Source organism: Martes martes (genome assembly GCF_963455335.1).
Source record: "Martes martes genome assembly, chromosome: 5".
NCBI classification, from domain to species: Eukaryota; Metazoa; Chordata; class Mammalia; order Carnivora; family Mustelidae; genus Martes; species Martes martes.
The window spans coordinates 154,180,309-154,199,521 of NC_137892.1; the positions used below are offsets into that span (position 1 = coordinate 154,180,309).

General features: G+C 52.8%; 1 protein-coding gene across 1 annotated transcript in view; it reads right to left on the reverse strand.

The window, feature by feature from the left end:
- Positions 1-216: 216 nt before the first annotated feature.
- TRIO (trio Rho guanine nucleotide exchange factor) overlaps positions 217-19,213 on the reverse strand; it is a gene marked incomplete at its 5' end in the record, with an annotated part of 348,026 nt that continues 329,029 nt past the window's right edge. The window contains 10 exons of the mRNA XM_080803936.1: positions 217-2,574; positions 3,191-3,329; positions 5,562-5,762; positions 7,449-7,527; positions 8,827-8,948; positions 9,213-9,375; positions 9,579-9,606; positions 10,635-10,773; positions 12,465-12,712; positions 16,699-17,516. Of these exons, the coding sequence (XP_080660062.1) occupies positions 2,026-2,574; positions 3,191-3,329; positions 5,562-5,762; positions 7,449-7,527; positions 8,827-8,948; positions 9,213-9,375; positions 9,579-9,606; positions 10,635-10,773; positions 12,465-12,712; positions 16,699-17,516 (2,486 nt within the window). The 3' untranslated portion in view covers positions 217-2,025. The remainder of the gene's footprint in view (positions 2,575-3,190; positions 3,330-5,561; positions 5,763-7,448; positions 7,528-8,826; positions 8,949-9,212; positions 9,376-9,578; positions 9,607-10,634; positions 10,774-12,464; positions 12,713-16,698; positions 17,517-19,213) is intronic.

Genomic DNA, 19,213 nt, shown 5'->3' on the forward strand with positions numbered 1-19,213 from the left:
TGCACCAGTGTCTTTGGAGTCTGGATTCTGGGAACCGATCTGCAGGCCCCTCATCGACTCCCATTTCTGGCCCTGTACAACGGATTCCCAATTCAGAACATTCTCCCCTCCAGCTCCCCGCCAGACCTAGGAGAGGCCAATCTTTCAGTCTCCCTCAGTGATATCTCTCTTTTCGATTCCATGGTGATCAATTTAAATAAAAGGCCTAACGCAAAAATCAGGCAAATATGTTTAATTTTTTAAAATAACTGATGGCAAAATAAAATATTTACATCACATCATACTGTGTAAACATGTAAGGTCTCTGTACAAAGAAATATACATGCAAAATAATGTAAAAACTTAACTGAATAAAAGAAACAATACACAAATAAACGTTGTGAGGTTACGAATACACATCCAGTTTTGAATCCAATTTCTTTTAAAAAGTTTCTGTACAATTTTACAAGAAACAAACAAAAACCCAACAAAGGAATAAATAAAATACACTGGAAGTGGCAGAGCTGAACTAGGCCAGTTTACGGCTCAAGACTCTGGTATCTGGCCAGCTGGGGACGCGGGCTGGTCTCTCTTTTGTGCATTTCACACAACAAAGGAAAAAGGACATCCCGAAAAATGCAAGTGTGCCCAGAAGCCCCACGGCATGTCCCAAGGCCTCCCCACCGTGGCGTGAATTCTGCCAGTGACACCGACGTCGGATGCCGGCCTCAGGGCGGCTAGGGCTTAATTGGCTTTTATTTCTTACCAAAAGCTCAAAATCCAGCCAATTTCTGTACAGAAAGTTGAACGTCAAAAAGTCTAAAAAGTAGTAAATGTCCAGACTGATTTTGGGAAAAAAAAATAATACTTTGGCATTCTGAATAATAGCATAATAAATTTTAAAACATTACCCTATTATCCAGTTTTATATTCAGAGTATGAAATCACTTTTTACAGTCCTCAAAACTGACAAATTTCACGAAGAGTTAAATCTCCTTGAACTGATGGCACAGGGCTACAACCCCCTCCCCTCCACCCACCCCCGACACACGCACAAAACCATAAAGCTCACTGTACGAAGTATGTGCTTTTTCTATATATTTATTACAGGTACAACAGAGGTCTTCATAAATAGTTGCATAAAATGTTAAAGCCACAACATTGCACATGATATGAAATAAAACAAACAAACAAAAAACCCCCCAATGAGTGCATTTACAGTATTTTCATCTGACTGTATACTGCTCAACAATCTGATTGACGGCTTGGAGGGGTGGGGAACACGGGGAAGTGACTACTGGGGCTCAGGGCAGGACCCAACCTGATGTCCTGGGTGGATGGGCAGAGCCCCCTCACCTCCCCCGGAGGAAGCCCTGGGCAACGGGTGGGGAGCAGGAGGGAAGGCAGGAGGGGAAAGGACAGACTGAAGGCAGGACCAGTCTTATATACAAGTAAGGCCTACATTTCATCAGAGCAGAACGATTCATTCTATTTTTATGCAAAAGTCTGAGGTTCAATGCACATTTCAGGAGCCCAGTCTGGCGTCCCAGCGAGACGCACACAGACCCGGCAGCTGGGAAAGCTCAGAGCCAGGTAGACCCCGAGCTCTGGACGATGCCGCAGGGACGGCCACCACGAGGGTGAATCCTCCCCGGAGGGGTCCACCATCTCTGTTTTGTTCGTGAACACCAGTGGTTGAACATAGGCATTTCGTTTCCTTGAATAAATCTTGGAAAATGTTAAATTTGCAAAATTCTATTCATGTTCGTTTAAAAAAGTTTCTTTTTATTTTTTGCAGAAACCTGAATAAAAGACTGTGATACAGCAATGCTGTCTCCGCTCACGAGAGCGTGCGAGAAGGTCCTCCACCCCAGCACTGCGTGCTTCCGAGTCCCAGGCGCTGCCGAACACAGCTCGCTCGGAGCCCAGTGTCACACGATGAACATACGGCAGCTGATCAGTTCTGTTGGTTTGTGTTTCTCTTCAAAATTCAAATTAACAGCTGATTGGCAGGTGAAAGAGAATGAGAAAGAACTTCAAGATAGGTCAAACTCGAGGCAAAAGCCTGCTCTGTAAGAAGTTTTTAACACTACGGATAGGTCGAACATCGTTCTGGTGTTTGCGCCGCTCAATGAAGGAAGTCAGTCTGGACGTGTCGAGGACGCCCGCCCCTTTGCCACCGCCATGGCCTGCCTGCAGCCACTGCTCCTGGAGGGCCAGCGCAGCCGAGGGACGCTTGGCAGGGTCCTCTTGCAGGAGGAAACACACGAACTCCTTGGCCCTCTGGCTCACTCCTTTAAAGCAGTCCTCTGGGAAACTAAAGTCTAGTCGGCAAATGTTCAGGCAGGTCTCCTCCACGCTGTCGTCGAGGAAGGGGGACACGCCGCTGAGAAGCACATAGGTGAGCACTCCGACACTCCATGTATCCGAGGTCAGGGAGATGGGGTTCCCAAGGATGATTTCGGGGGCTGCAAACTCGGGGTTCCCCAGTAACTGGTGGATGTAGTAGGTCGTGTTGAGTTGGACAGCATCTCCAAAATCAGCCAGTTTAATCGTTGGCTTGGCCAAACTCTGATCCACCAGAATGTTTTCAGGCTAGAAGACAGGGTAAGACAACGGTCATTTCCATTGATCCCAATCTCAAGCTTACGCGGGATGTGCACCAGGAATCAACGAAGTCAACTGGAAGAAAGCATTCCCACGCAAGATGGCAGGCGGTTCTGAGCGTGCAGGCCCACGGAGGAGGAGGAGGAGGCACGACACAGCGGGAATGCCACCCCCTCCTCGCAGACAGCCCTCCTGGCAAGTGAGCATGAAGGCACCGTGCTGAAGAATGCTGGCTCAGGAAGCCGGGCGTTCGCTTTCACTCCTGGCTCTAATAGTAAAAGTCACCTTCCCTTCTCAGGTACCACTGACCCAGTCCCACACCAGCCTCACAAAAGCTCACAGGAACTTTCTGGAACCTCATGAAATGTGTGAAGATCTCAAATGTTTACCTTATACTTTACTGACTGTTTATATCATTGAGAGCAAAATCTTAAAAATGGAGATTAGCTATCAGGGTTCCCAGTACCCACCTCCTCCTGTTTGTCCCCCGTCCCCCCATGCCTCCTGGCCTGGCGCAGTGGACACGTTGGGAGGAGGCCCCTGAGAGCCAGGTGGCTGGGCCATGGTCAGACATGCTGGCCTTGGCCCCAGGAGCCCCACTAACCTTCAGGTCCAGGTGTGCTATCCTGCAGTTGTGAAGGTATCGGACGGCTTCCAGAACCTCCCCCAGATACGCCCTGATCTTCCCTTCGGTGAGGTTTCCCCATCGCACCACACAGTCCAGGAGACGCCCCTGGTCAGCCCTGTGGAGGCAGGAACGTGTGCAACACTCGTCACGGTGCTGGGTCACTTTAGAGGCAACAAACAGCTTGTCCGTGCCCACTGTTAACGTCCTACCAGGCTGGTGTTTCAGGAACACACCTCCGCCTACACGCACGACTGTATCGAGAGCAGGACTGCTGGTCAACCTCGTTATGGATGTGAGTGGGGAACAAGGGTGCCCAGCCCTCAGAGGTGGTGGGGAAGGGGAGAGGAAGGGGCGCTCTGCAGGCAGCAGCTGTAGGATGGAATGAAGTGACACACCTCCCTGAGCCTTCGTTCCATCATTTGTAAGACGGGCAACGGAAAGGCCACATGAGGTAACATAAGCAAAGAGGCAGACCTCAAGGTGTGCTGAGAAGACAGCCACTGGGAGCTGCCGCCCGGGTGTTCCGCAGCACGACAGGCTGTCCCGCACGCCTCCGGGGTCTGGACATTCACCCAACTTCCCGCCGTGCTTTTCCTGGGTGCCTCTGGAAACAACCCCTCAGAGGGGAGCTGTGACCAGTTAGTGACCTCGGCCCCGCCCCCTTATAAGTAACACCTGCTGCTGCTGCTGCTCTCGACCTCCTGCTCACTCACGACCTGGGTTGGGGGGCTGCCCTTCCCCAGCTCGCTGCCCCCAGTTCTGGGACCTGTGATCTGAAACTGTGCCTTCTATCAAAACGTCCGCAGAGCTCCCATTTCCCTGAAGCGGGAGCAAGGATGCTGAGGGATTCATGCTGGACTCGAAAGGCTTCCTACTGTCAATGACTTTGACACGGAAAAGCCACTGACAGCAGCGCTGCCCATGGGCCAGAGACTAAACGCTTACTGTCAATTCACTAGATCCTCACGCCAACCTTCCCAAGGCCAAGCAGCCACCCAGGAAGGCCAGCACTGCAGCGAGGCGGTCTGGCCCCAGGCTCTCTGAACACCGGGCTACGCTGCCCGCTGTCTGTGGAACAGGAACTAAACGGAAAATCAGCCACTTGTCAGGTAACAAAGAGGAACTGAGAAGAATTTGGTAGAAACCGGTTATGAGTCTACGGCCATACCTCCCTGAATGCGCCCGATCTCGTCTGATCTCAGAAGCTAAGCAGGGTTGGGCCTGGTCAGTACTTGGATGGGAGAAATCGGTTATGAAAAGAAATCCTAGTAACAGTACGGTGAGACCAAACCATTCAGTTTTCCACTAAGAAGAAATGGCAGCTGAACACACTTAAATTTTTCAGCCAGAAATGGAAGTCTTGTTGATTTTTGATGAGGACTTTAGGATAGTTCTCGTTAAAAAATCCCCAAATGAGCAGTAGCTTTCAGACACCCAGCATCTCCAGCCAGAACAGAACAGAATTTAAACACAGCTCAATGCCAAGATATTTCAGAGAAGCGAGAATGTTCTAGGGTGGGTTTTCCAACCCGGGTACCTGCTCGGGGACAGGTGATTCTCTGCTGCAGGCCCATCGGGCCCTGCAGGATGTTGGGCAGCACTCCTGACCTCTACCCTCTAGATGTCAGCGGCACCCCCAACCCAAGTCATGACACCACAAAAGTCTCCAGACATGGCCAAAAGTCCCCTGGGGGGAGGCAAATGGCCCCCAACTGAGGATCAGAGTTCTTGGGTCACAGTTTTCACACTCGCTCCTTAGACGAGTGAGTGCACTGTTTATCTGGGTGGTACACAGAGCTCACTAAGCCCCATGGGACTGGGGGCTGCTCTGGTCAGAGGCCCACCCCCTTTCCCAAGGACGTTCTCACGCAAGGTGCATCTCACTCTCCCATTCTGACCATCCTGCAGTGGGCCAGAGCTCTGAGGGGCAGGACTGCAGACAGGAAGCATCGGACATGAGCAAGATCTTAGGGAGCCCACTCAGCACCCACAAGGCTCCCGGGCCCCCAGCAGCCATGTGGTGCCTCCTGCAGGGGCAGGAGTCTTCAGGGGCCTGGCCCCTGGGGGAGCCTGGGAACCTGGGTGGTGCTGAGGTGTTTTGATGCTAGGCTCACTGCTCCCTCATTTGAACAGCATGTGCTGAAGACTGTACTTCTTTCTACCATTATTGGAAAGCTCTAGAACTGTGGTCTCGGACGATAGGCATACACACATACACACACTATAGGAAATATGGATCCTGAAATCCTGATTTCTGTCTGTCTCAGAGAACAAACACAAAGAGTAAAATCACTTAAAGTTGAGGCTGAGGCTTACGAACAGGGGAGGGCAGTGGGTGCGTACGCACATTTCCAACACCAGGACGTAACTGGTGGGGGTCTCGAAGGTATCAAGGAGGCCAACAAGCAGTGGGTGCTGGAGGTTCTGCAGGATTCCAAGCTCATGGGTGACCTGGTCACGCTTCATCAACTTCTTGTTCACAAACTTAGTGGCCACTGCTCGTTTGGTTCCTTTCTGATCACATTTTTTAACGACAGAGAATCTGCCCCTGGAAAACAGGTTGAGAAGGTCACTTTCAGAGGACTCTGAGTATGTCACAGAGAAAAGACTCTGCTAACCTAAGTGGACTGGAGGCCTGTCTGCAGGCCCTGCTCTCCCTGGGCACTCGTGGAGGAGCGGTGGCTCACAGTGACCCTGAGGGAGCCTGCCAGTCTCCGAGCCCCTCTGCCACTGACGGTGTCTTCTCCTTCCTGTAGGCAGGCTCCATTTCCCCACCCTGCACCCGGCCAGGCCACGTGCCCTCCTGACCTCTGGATGTGGCAGAGGTGACACCATGGGGCTTACCAGGCAGCCCCCACCTCTGCTCTCATGGAAAACCTTCCTTACCATGTCAAAAAGCTTGAGCTGTACGTGGTGGCCCCAGTCACCTCGCGCCCCCTCCTTTCAGAAGGGATGCATGTGTGGGTCTGGTCACCCACTGATAGCCCACAGCCTCTCAAGCTCTACCCTGTAAACCATACCCAAGAAGCCTCAGCAGCACCTTGACCTGACCTCGATGATAAGGTCCTGGACCTCAAGTCCGAGCCTACTACCGATGATGACTCTGGGAGCACTGGGGACCGCAAGGAATAGAGGTAAATCTGTAGATAACTGCTGAAATGGCCACACCACCTTGCTACTCCTCCCACAGAGAGGCACGGTCTATTTCTCTGGTGTTGAATCTGGCCTGGCCGGTGGGTTTTGTAGGCCCATGCAATGCTGGGGAAGTGTGGTTGCGGATTTCTGAGGCTGGGCCTTAAAAGGCTTTGCAGCTTCTGCTTTTGCTGTCTTAAAATGCTTCCGCCAACAGGTGAGGAAGCCCAGTGTGGAAGTCTATGTGGAGAGAGGCCCAGCGTTCCAGCCAGCTGAGCCCAGGAGAAACCAACAGATCTGCCTGATCATTCACACGTGTCAGAAGTGATAGTAAGTGTGTGTCTGGTGCAGCAGGGGTAAGCGAGGGCGTGTCGGCCTGACATACCAGTGGGTGAGCAGGTACCCGGGGGCATATGGCCAATGTGGCCATGGGACTATAGGAGGCTGCTGCTGGGGCAGTTTCTTGGAAAGCTTTTTAAAAGAGACAAGCTCAGCTGGTGTGCTTTTGACCTCCTTCTCGCCACATGGGTCATGACCCTGCATGTGGAGAAGTGCTGTGTGGACGGGCAGCAGGGCCAAGTCAGAAGGAGCCTGCCTGGGGGCCAGGACACTTCTGAGCCGCAGCCCCAGGCCTGGCTGCCCCTTCTGGAGGGAACCAGCCTCTTTCTCTGTTTGGGCAGGAGGAAGGACCCTGCCCCTCCAATCTACATCTCCAATCTGAAGAACCCATTCAGCCTTTCTCAACTGGGACTCCCCAAGAGAATTAAATGTCAACCAAAAAGGGTCTGAGCGACTCTCCTCTGACTTCCCCAGGGACAGGACAGAGCTAGCACAGTCCTGGAGGCACAGCAGGAGGGTTAAGTCATTACATCAACAGACGGCTCATGGCATTAGGCCTTAATTCTCTCTTGGAACCCAAGCTGAAAACATCTTTACTCCCTCAATATTTAATATCAAAAGGCAATTACAGATTATGTTTCAAATATAATTCATAAAACTTCTAACTGGTGGCAAAATTCCCTACTAATCTTAGTCTACTCTTATGGAGAGTTATGTCATACACTCTGCTCTCCTGGGAGGGGCCCTGGGTTTTACATCATACCTGCCAAGCTCAGCCACTTCGCTGTAGAAGGAGTCAAAGTTGTCTTTCCAGGTCACCATGATCCCATCACTCCCTGGACCTGCAAAAAGAGCAGCATCTCCCCTGAGCTTGGTTTACGTGGCGCTTCCTGGGGAAGAAGTCTACAGGTCTGCACTGTCCAATATGGCAGCCACACGCGGCTACCGAGCACCTGACCTGCGCTGGAAGCATGAATGCACACCGCAGGCCGGGACTTAGGACAAAAAGAGATGGATTTACGGGACAGAAATGAACACACACTTCCCTTCCCATTATTTTCCCACTCGCGTCTCCAAGGTGGGAGTCTTCCATCTTCCTAAGTCCTTTAGCTGCTGCTACTGATTTCTTACAAAGCATAAATCACCTGCATACTTTCTGTGACATCTTTTACAAATTAGAACACTGGCGATTCTTCCCTTTTAAATTCAAGATTCTCTTTCTTCCTTGGGTCATGATCCAAGGATCAGATCACTTCCTTTCTCTGGTTTAATGAGGTTAAAATATCTGGGGTGAAGACACATGGGATTAAAATGCTAAGCCAGTTCCGTTCATTGTCTACACACAGGGCGCTCCTGGACTCAATACACCTTTTAGGTCAGATTCCTATTTTTGCTCTTGGAAGCAGTTTCCTAGAGCCGGGGCAGCTGAAGGATGCACAGCAACGTCAGCAGCCCTGCACTGCATGGCTGCCTTTCGCAAAGCCAGAACTGCAAACCAACCGGTACGTGTCGCCTACTGGGTATGTACCCAGGTCAGTGCGACCAGTGGGAATTTAAGAGGCCCCGAGATGCGGGTTCTGCCTCCAGGAGCTCATGGTCCGGGCAAGAAGAGAGAACAAGGCCTTGCTGGGCCGTGAAGAGAGCTAGGGCTTCAGACCGGAGTGACGCAGGGTCCTACTGTGGTTGCCCTGCGCTCCCAGGAGGGATGCTGTTAGGTCTCAGTGAAGCATAGAGTCTGCACAGGCCTCAGCCATGCTCCTTCCTCTCCTTCCAGTCTGCGAGAGACCAACTTATAGGACATTCCCTCAGAGCCAAAGTGTCAACTGAGCAATTACATAAAAGAGAAGTCAGATACGAGAATGTGTTTTGAGCACTGTGAGATGGAACACACCATGTCCCAACCCGGAGGATGGCTCCGGCTGCTTGGCTGCCCAGGGCCTGCAGTCAGTGGCTTGCACCATGCACCTCCCTGAGACGCCCTAGACATTGGAGTCTGCCACTTGCAGCTCTCATTGGGAAGGCCCCACAAGTGACTTACTGCCAGTATTTCAGACCCTGTTGAGTGTGTTTGCGCAGGGGTGGGGTTTCTGGACCTGAGAGTCTGGGAAGATGCGTGCCCCCAGCTCAGGGGTGTCGCTTACCCAGCACCCTCAGACTGGCTGAGGATGAGGCTGAACCCATGTCATTCACAGCGATGCATGTATAGATGCCGTCATCTTCTGTGGTCACGCCTATGATCTTCAGAGTGGCCTCTCCCAAGTCACTGCCACACAGAGGACAACACACTGTGGGTCACAAAGGTACAGCTCCCCAAGTGACCACCCCTACCCTCTCTCCTTTGGGGTCACAGAAAATGACAGAGGAAGTACTGACAAGGAATTTCAGTGGAATTTTCATTTTTTTGTGCACCCCAGTATGAAATGCTCCCTTGTGGGCAGCATCAGGGTACAGAGGGTAAGTGAGGGGTGGACTGTGGTGGTCACAGTGGACGGAGGTCATGCTCACTGCCAGCGAGATCCACCCTCACCTGTAGGAGATGCTGTAGTGACCGTCGTTGTTCAAGGTGTTGTGTTCAGGGCCCTTCCAGGTGATCGAGGCCTTGGGGCGGCCACAAACTCGACATCTAAGAACAACGGTCTCCCCTGTCTCACACGTGACCTCACTCAAGGGAATGACGAATTCTGGGGGAACTGCCAGAGAAAGGAGTCACTGACACCTGTCATCCTTGGCTCCCTTCCCACACCCACCAATCCCAACAAGAATGAAAACGAGTTGTCGCCCATGCCCTAGCACCCCAGAAAACCTGCTCCCCAGGTTATGTGCCAGTGTTCTACAACGTGCCCTGTAGACCCTACACTATGCAAAGGCAGAGGAACAAGATAACAGCACTCACCGTCATATATGTAGTTGGGGTTGAGAAGCTGAAAGGGAAAAAGGGCACAGATGTTGGCCAGAAACATGAACTGCTTTGAGATACGTTACTTTAATTCCCAGGCTACAGATGAACAGGAATACAACCTGACTTATGTGGGTCTCAAAACAGAGCACATTTTCACTGCCTTTAAATGCTCTCAAAAAGCCTCATGTCATACAAATTTCAGCGAATTTTTGTTTGGCTACCCACAAACACAAAAGAGCCTCTTGAACTCAGAAATGCCCATTTTCCTCATCCAGTGGGCCAGGTTCGGCTGGTCCCTGGGCCCCTTCCTTCTGAAGAGCGGCCAGTGCCCTGACCTGAGCCCCTGTGTTCCCTTTAGGGTTGTGCAAGCAACCACCCCCCAGCTAGGTTTAAGGCAGTCTGATGGGAATAAAGCTGACTGAAGCAAGCACCGAGGAAATGTGCTAAAGCCAGTGAGCCTGGGTCTCCAGCCTCTAGTCACTTCCCGGCAGTGCATGGTGGGAACTGGGGAAGTCTGTGCCACGGCTGCTTCACACTGTGTACTTGGAGAACCCGGGCTCTGCTTCACCAGGGCGGCTGGCAGCGGTCTTCGTAAGCTACACGTGCGCCTCGTCAGTGACGCAGGTACCCGGCGACAGGAAACGCGCATGCGCACCTGTGCCAGGAGCACGGTCCCCGCCAGCCCTCTACAAAGCGGGGCAGGAGCTGCCGACAGGGCAGCGGGACGTGATGGTGGGAGGCAGATGGCGGCAAGTGAGGCCAAGTTCCAGGCCCGCGACTCATCCTGGGCCGCCACTAGCCCAGCTGCTGCCCCGGGAATGAATGATGTAGGCTCCTGGGCCATCACCAGCCTTGCCCTGGGAATGAATGACGCAAGCTCCTGGCCGCCACCAGCCCCGCCACTGCCCCAGGAATGAATGATGCAGCCTCCTAGGCCGCCACCAACCCTGCCGCTGCCCGAGGAATGAATGAGGCAGGCTTCTGGGCTGCCACCAGCCCTGTCGCTTACCCGCAAGGACGGCCAAGGCTCCTGGAGATGTTCATACGCACCTTCACAGATACCTTGTTGCTGAGCCCCTCCCGCGACTTCCGATAACCGTTCTCCAACTTGCCTTCCCGCTTGCCGTCTTTATCTTTTTTCTCAGATTTTTTCCTTAAACGGAGTGCTGTGTGCCAAGATGTTGACTTCCTAGGGGGTAAATAACACGTTGGTAGTGTTACATCTTTCCAGTGTTCAACAAGCGATTCCTGAAAGCCTTAGAGAAAAGCTGAGTCGCCCACTTAAGGATTGGGGGTGACTGAGGCTCACTGGCACCAGTGAGCTCCCCTGAGGGAAACCCGCCTGTGGGTCTCAACCATCAGAAGGGAAATCAGCTCTTCACTTTTGAGGATTAAAAATACCAAAGTGCTGGTAATGGTCAATTTTATGTATCAACTTAACTGGGCTACTGGGTGTCCAGAAATGTGATCAAACATTATTCTGGGTGTTTCTGGATGAGATTAACATTTTGATTGGTAGAGTAAAACACACTGCCCTCCACAACATTGGAGGCCCCCTCCAATCAACTGAAGGTTTGAGTAAAACAAACAGACGGGCTTCCCTAAGCAAGAGGGAATTCTCTAGCAGAATGGGTCCCCAGCCTGCGGCCCTTACTGCAGATTCCGACTTCCTAGTCTCCATAACCATGTGAGCCAATTCCTTACATTACTGGCTTCCTCCCTGGAACACATAAACACACACACACACACACACACACACACACACACTCTCTCTCTCTCTCACACACAATCTCTCTCTCCTACTCTCCTATTGGTTCTATTTCTCTGGAGAACCCTAACATAAGGCCCAAGAACACTCTTTGATAAAACAAAGTACAAAATGGGAATCTTGAACAATGTGCTAGAATAAAACATGGCTATCAAGGAGAAACAGGACAAGGGGATTGAGGAGAGACTCTCCATAGCATGAACTCAAGGCCCCCTTCCCTGTGGGACTGCAAGGTCCAAGCCCAGAGGTGCAGGGTGGTGCTGGGATGCCGGCCAGCCTGAGCTGCGAACCCAGACAAGGGTCCTCCATGCTTGGAGAGGAGCATGACCACTGTCACACTGCCTTTGGGTCTGCTGGTTTGGGCTGATCCCTACCACAGTCAAACAGATTCAGGGAAGGGCAGGGTTTTAAACCAGCACCTGAATTCAGTTTTCTTTAAAAAAACAAGGGGTGCCTGGGTGGCTCAGTGGGCTAAGCCTCTGCCTTCGGCTCAGGTCATGATCTCAGGGTCCCTGAATCGAGCCCCACATCGGGCTCTCTGCTCAGCAGAGAGCCTGCTTCCCTCTCTGTCTCTGCCTGCTGCTCTGCCTACTTGTGACCTCTCTGTGTCAAATAAATACATAAAATCTTTAAAAACAAAACAAAACAAATAGTTTAATACAGCAAAACTGGTCATTTCTTAACTGAATGAACCTTCTAGTAGAGGTGAGGCATGATGGTGATGGCACCACATGGATGTTCACCAGCAGCTCACGGAATGAGCGTCTGCCTGCCTGCACCCTCGGCATAGCCAGCTAAGGAGTTAGAGGTCCTTGGGGAATCCTCATCCCCAGCCCAAGACCTTTGGAGACTATAGTATTATTGTAAATATCCTAGCAGCTTAAAAAGGCTGTCTGTTTGCAAATGGAGGTTATTAAAAGAGCCTGTCAGAACAAGCCTGAGAGATGAAGGGCCACCCCGTCCTCACTCTGGGGCTCCACACTGTGCGCAGAGATGAACTCGCCCCGACAGACAACGATGCTGCTCTCTCGCTGGGCCTCCTCCTCCCAGGGCCTCTAGGCCTCCCGCGTGCGCAGGCCCCTTGGCCCTCAGCTGGCCTGCCGGGGACTCACTTGAGAGTCCCATCGGGGTTCTCCATGATGACTGCACTGGTATGCCCCAGGACGAAGCCTGGAATCCAGCCCTCGGCTGCGGGGCACTGGTCAGTGGCGGCTCGGAACACCAGAAACATGTTCTGTTGATTGCTGGCCAGAATTTGAACGACCTCTCCTTGATAGACGTTTATCTCATCCTCCTTCACTGCCGTGTAATCGTGTGTCACCAACATGGTGGAGATGTTGCTACTGCTGCTACTTTCACTCTGGAGCAGGAAAGACCAAAACAAAAGGCAGAGGGGAACTGAAACGAGATCTGATGTCATGAACTCGCTTGTCAGCGCGCGCCCGCAGTGTGACAACCCAGAGCAGGGCTCACCAGACAGACACGGAGGCACCTGCCCTCCTCTCCATGCTCTTTTTAGTTATCTTTGTGCCTCTTTTTGGGTAATTAAAAATCAGGATTTCTCTAGAAAGCAATGCAAGCAACAATCTAGATTCAATCACCGCAATGATGACACTTTGCTTTTGGGAGCTTCATCTACCGTTTTAATCCCATCTTCCTTGCACCCTCCAAGGAATGGCTCAGTCTCCTGTGGATGCCATGCTGCCTTGTCACTGGGACTACCAGGCTCATTTAAAAAAGTATTATTATGTTCAAAGGCCACAGAGAGTAGCTCTTCAGCTCACTGGCTCCAGTAGATGATGGAGCGACCCCAAGTCTGCCAGAGAAAACGTTCCCCGAGAACGCATGTCCAAGGATCCTGACAAGCTGCTGACAGGCCTCATCACTTTTACCTCTTTCTCCTTTGAAAAGAATGAGGAACACCTGAAAAGGAAATCAGTGCTGTTCTGCTCTCATGGATAGTTACTCTGCCTGCTGTATGTGGCCCTCAGTGAGCAGCCCTGAACTTGCACAACTCAACTGTCCCGAAGGTGCTGTTGCCACGGGAACACAAAGATTACACAGCATTGCAGTGCAGCTGTGGACACCGCTGGCCCCATGACTCAAGCTCCAGGAACAGCCTTTGGCATGAGAAAACCTATTCTCTTCTGGAGTCCTAGCGGGGCCCAGTCTCTTTGTTCAGCGTGTGTCTCTAAGGTCCACCACAGTGACGGATACGTAGCTGACACGCAATACATATTCAGCAACTCAATGAGGCAAGACTGCAAGAGTAAAACACAGATCGTTTCTTAAGGCCACCTACCTAGGCCCACAAGCTGAATGGTGTCAGCTGCTGAGAAGAAACACAAATGGCAAATGGCAGTATTTGTCCCCAGCTGTCATGTACCAAGTGACCCTTTTGTTCCAGGGGAGGAGGAGGAAGCTGACACCACGGGCACATCCTGAGCTACATCTTGCTCAATGCCCCCTATCAACAGATGGGACGCGGGAAAGGGCGTCGGGCCCTGCTCCTGGTAGCTTGTCCTCAGAGGCTCCCACCAACGATGTCGTCTGGCTGCTCGCAGGTCCCCCAGGCTCCGAGGACGCTAACCTCTGCTGGGCTCTCGGGTGCCCGGGGCAGCTCCCAGGTGGCATGGTTGCAACCGTCAGCCAACCCTGCCACGTGCCTGTCAGCCCTGGGCTACTGAGCTGGTGTTAAGATGCGCTGGAGTGGACGGGCGGGCCGCCGTTAACAAGCCAGTGTGCGGAGGATTCCGGGGTGCGGAGCTAGGACTCTGGCCCCAACGCAGCAAGGTGCCAAGCTCTGGTTCTGTCTCAGCTGAGAGTCTGTTGCAGATTCCTGCTTCTCGTGGGTCCCCATGCTGTCCACGTTAGGCTACGGCCTGTGCATATTCATTTATGCCATTTTATTCTTTTAGCATGTACTTTATTCTGACTTATATAGCAACACCCAATAGTTTTGAGTTCATAAAGCCAAATTTACTGGAAAATGCGAACAAAAAGCAGCTTATGTGGCACAGCTGCTTTTGGCCACAGAACATCCCAAGCTCTCTCATAATTTTGCCGCAATAATGATTGCTATTAGTATTTTCTGAACACCCTCTATGCACCAAGCTAAGTATCAGGCATTAAAAATCTGTCTCCCTTAGCTCGAAGCCACCTTCCCAGTTGGCACAATTATCACCTCCTTACAGAACGGGGGGTTGGGCGTGTGCGTGGGCCATCTGGCCTTGGAGACGAAGGCAGGGGTGCACTTCTACCGCTGCCAGGTGGGCAGGTGCAGACAGATTGTGCATCCACATTTGGGGGCTGGCACAGTCACCATGTGGGTTGGTCCACATCCACTCCACTCCTGCTCTCAGCAGAACTTTCCAGAAGGTGCCCATGAAAGGAGCAAGAAGAACCCAGGCCATGGGTTGGGCACAGCTGCTCGGCTGTGACTGCAGACAGCTCCGTGGAAGTAGTCAAGAAGGAAGGTGGTCACTGTTGACCCACCAGGAGGATAAGATGACCCAACTGGGTAGAAATGGGGCAGGGCGACAGTTCCTTTTAACCAGAATGTAAGAGTCCTAGAGGGCATGTTCACATCCCCATTTAGGCCCCTAGTGGTCTTCCCGGCCTTCCAGGGCATTTCTGTAAGGCACTCTGACTCATCAAAAACACTGGTAATCTCCCTTTCCAGGTTACCTACCACCTAAGAAAAAGTGAGAGGCAACTTTTGCAGCCTAAAGCTGGAACATACGGCACCTGTGACTGTGCCTCTCTCTCAGGGCATCCTGGGAGGGAGCCGGGTGGTGACGGTGATTTGTGTGTGCTCTCGGGCGGCCTGGGGACCAGCACGGCATCTGAGTTGGAGCAGCTGAGGTTCACTCTGAAGCACAGACTCTGAGCGCTCCTCATCCGCGGAAGGGGAGTGTCCACGTGAGGAAGAGCTCGGGAGCTGTTCCTCAGCCTAATTCCCCAATTTGCAGGGGTCTCAGCTGTAAGGCCACACCTGCCTCCCGAGTATTCAGCCAGATGTAGACAGGCATGGCATCCCTGCGGACCTCTGCCTCTTCTCCTCTGGCTCAAGGCGCTCACCCGCTTTACTAGCATTTCAGACCCAACCAGGGGCCAGGCTACCCTGCCCAGGTCATTGTAAGGCACCCACAAAGACGACACGGGTCACAGCCACTGCAGCAGACACCTGCCTGGACCACTTATTTTTGCAAATAAAAGTCAAGGGCAAATAAGTGTACCAAGACCCATTTCCTAATTTCTTCCTCAATTAAATATAAAGATTGAGTTTAACAAAATACGTAACAAATAGGAAGGAAAGAGAAGGCCACGTCAACCCAAACAGGGCATTAACAGAAGTCCAGAGAAAATTAGAGAGACATGCAAAAGCTAGATTTGTTTTCATAAAGAGAGACACAGACCCTTTTAGGGAAATGTATTTAAAAATTTATAAAGCGATCAAACATACACTCGTTAGAACAGTTCTATTCTCTCACGCATGCCTTTAGGAAAAGTGTTAGAGGTCAGGCCATCTGCCGTGTAGGAAAACAGCTGGGTAGGATAGTGAGGAAGCCACAAAATGGGGGAGAAACCCACCACAGCAACCTTTCTGCTTGAGGACACAACATAGGTGACGGGCAAGAGGAGGGCGAGGAAGCCCGGAGCGCCCGCAGCGCGCCCCCTGCTGGGCAGAAGGCAGGATGGTCGCGGCCGCCGGCAGGAGCCCGGGCTCCAGAGGCCCTACAGCAGTCTCTTCCAGAGTGAAAGTTGGAGAGATTCCTTTCCCCCCATTTTGTCTGCTTAGTTTGCTGTGAGTTGCTGTTGGAAGTTTTCTTGAGGGATTTTTTTTTTCAGCAGAGGAGTCAAAAATGCTGCAAAGATAATTTAAGGCATAAAAGAGCACAACCAAGCCATGAGCAGAAAGCTTAAAGTGTACAGATTCCAATTTAAATAGGAAGTAAACAGCAGGGACACTGACCCCTCTAAAAAAAACGTGTGTGAGGAAAGCAGGGGTAAAAAGGAAGTTCCAAGATATTCTGCTGGTCAGAGAGCGTGAAAGACGCACAGGTGTTGCGTTCGGAAGGTTACCGATCTGGCTTCCCGGATTAAGGAGACACACACAAAGCAAAGAGCGAGTTAGTAGAGACGAGAGCAGCGCTGTTCCCGAGGCAGGAGGGGTTAGAAGGTGGCTGGTCCGCAGGCTCCGGGCGGAGAGCTGACCATTGCAGATGGTGCTGGCCGGAGGGCCAGGAGTTAGTAGGAGGAGAGCGGCGGCCACGGGGAGGTTTAGAAGAGCTGGCGGGACAGAGGCAGTGGGGCGGGCGGGCGCAGGCTGCTGGGCGTTCTTACCCCGTTGCTCTGGGTGGACTGCACGGACTGCTCGCTGGCCGAGGAGCACGTGCTCATGCGGTCCGTGTCCTTGCCGGGGGCCGTGTGGCGCTGTGCCTGCCGCTGGAGGGAGTCACTGTCCCCCGGGAAGGTGAAGGAGCCCGGCCGGCTGGCGGGGGAGGCAGGGATGGAACTCCAGAAGGAGCCCCCCTTCTGCAGGGGGCTGCTGGGGGGAAAGGGCTCCTTGCCGATCGGAGAAGGGAACGCGGTGGCCACAGGCGAGTTCAGAGGCGAGACGGCCCCGAGCCTGGGCTTTCCTAGGGGCAGTGAGCCCAGGCTGCTCCGCGAGCGGCTGTCCTCCTGGTTGGCCCGTGCCTCCTTGGCGTCCGCATCGCGGCCGGCGGCACTCCCTGAGGACTTCCTGGGGCTCTCAATCACCTTCATCTTGGGGATGTGCTCGGAGTCTTGCTGGGGGCCTTCGGGTTCTCCCGGAGCGTGCCTGCCGGGCTGGCCAGGGCCGGCCTCCGGGGCAGGGCTGCTGCCGGGAAGGGGCGGTGCAGGGCCGGGAGTAGACATACCTGACATCTTGTCTGCCTCTGCCTGGCTCGAGGCTGCAGAGGAGACCAGCACGGGGGAGTGGTGTCGGACAGGCTGGGGGATCCGGGAGGGTCTGCTTCTGCTCGAGCTGGGGAGGCCGCTGCAGCTGCCGGGGCCACTGCTGGGGTTGCCACCTCCGGCACCTGGGGCCCCGCCGCCACTGCTGCCCCCGCTGCTGCCCCCACCACCGCCACCCCCGCTCCCGCTGTGGTTCCTCTGATACTCGATGGGTGATGTCAAGGCTGTAAAGCAAGAAGACACAGAGAAAAGACTGTCAGGGAACCAGGCAAAATATCCTCAGGGGACAAAGGAGAAAGGCACAGGATCTCATGGAAACGGTATTCTGGTCCTGAATGCCCCCTTCCCCAGGCAAGTGGGGGCTCATCCACAAGCCTTCTAATCACGATGGGCTTTAAGCTCCCACCCATCCTGGAAGCAGCGGACGGACACCATCCATCAGTAAAGGCAAAGGTCTTAAACGTTAAACGCCGCTCCTCGGTCAATGAACAGCTTACACGTATGGAAGGTGCACCTGTGTGAGTGGCTGGGGCCAAGAAGGCCGAGGAAGCACCAAGTGCGCGAGGACTAGCGTGGCGCCGATTGGGACAACCTGGGAGCAGCGAGCAAAGCTCCTGCATCCCCATCAAATGGAGGCGGCCAATTGCCCGTGTGGGAGAATCCCAGATGGCAGCAGCTCCCACGGAGTGGGAAAATTCAGCCCAGCTGCCACAAAGGTCTTCTTTAAACCCGAGTGGTCAGGAAAAGAAGAACCCGGCTAGGAGCTAAGGAATCCCTTGGTTTCCCTGCAGGCTCGCAGGACAGCAGCGTTAGGGCCCACCTCTGCTTTGCAGATTTGGCACAAGAGACAAGGGATGGTAAAGAGCTCCACAAAGACCTCCGCGGGTCGTGCAGCTGTCCCATCTCCCCCTCCAGCAATTGAGTTTGTGCGTGCTCATCTGCAGGAAACTGAAGGGAACGTGCAGAATAAGATATGGGGAGATATGAACACAAACTTTTGAAGCGTTAAAACCTTTGAGAAATAAAACAATTAGGCAGAACTCCTTCCTGCCTGGGAGGCGTCAGGCAGGTGGGAACAAGCATTTTGTAGCCCAGTGACATTTTACTAAGTCTGTCCTGGCCATGGCCTCTTACTGGAACAAGGGGCGAGAGGGAAGAGTGTCACATGTCCAGAGCTCCCAGGCCATTCCTGGTTGTGCTCCATCCTCTGGAATTGGTCCTTTCCGTAGACTGAGGGCATCTAGTACAGTTTCACAGCATGGAATATTCTGGCTTCCAGTTTGGCAGTTCATTTTATTTTCAAGATGCAAAAGTTGACCGAGACCTCCCAACAGCTGTCTGCTATGGATGACCATGCAATGCCTCACTTCAGAACAGGACCGTTAAAGCAGCCTGCACTGGCTCACTGTCATGGGAGCAAAACTTTTTTCTACATTCACAGGGATGGTCCCCGTACCCCCACGAGCCCCCTGTAGCCAACCACAGGTATAAAAAATGATCAGTCTTGCTTAACTACCAGGCAGCTGGCCACGCCTTGTCCCAACCTGCCTTGCCCTTGATTTTGCACTGAATGCCTGTGTTCGTGGCTCTTGAACATCATGCAGGTTTGAAGGTGGTTTTAGGGCAACAAAGAAATGACAACATCCTGTGGGACTGGGACACAGACAGAGAACACAGACATGGAGAAAAGGACAAAGAGAAGGCATTAAATGAGTTATCTAGTTTCCAGCCGAATTCTCAGAGCTCATCAGTGATGGCCCAATTAGACACAGAGTCAGAGTCAGCCATCAACAAGGGAAGTAGGAGGCAGCTGTAGGTCACCCACAAAACGAGTCAGAGGAGTTATCTAAACCGTAAGGTCAGTACGGTCACCCTCCTGTGGAGAAGACACAGACCCTAAGGTGCTTTGCAGCTTCCTGTC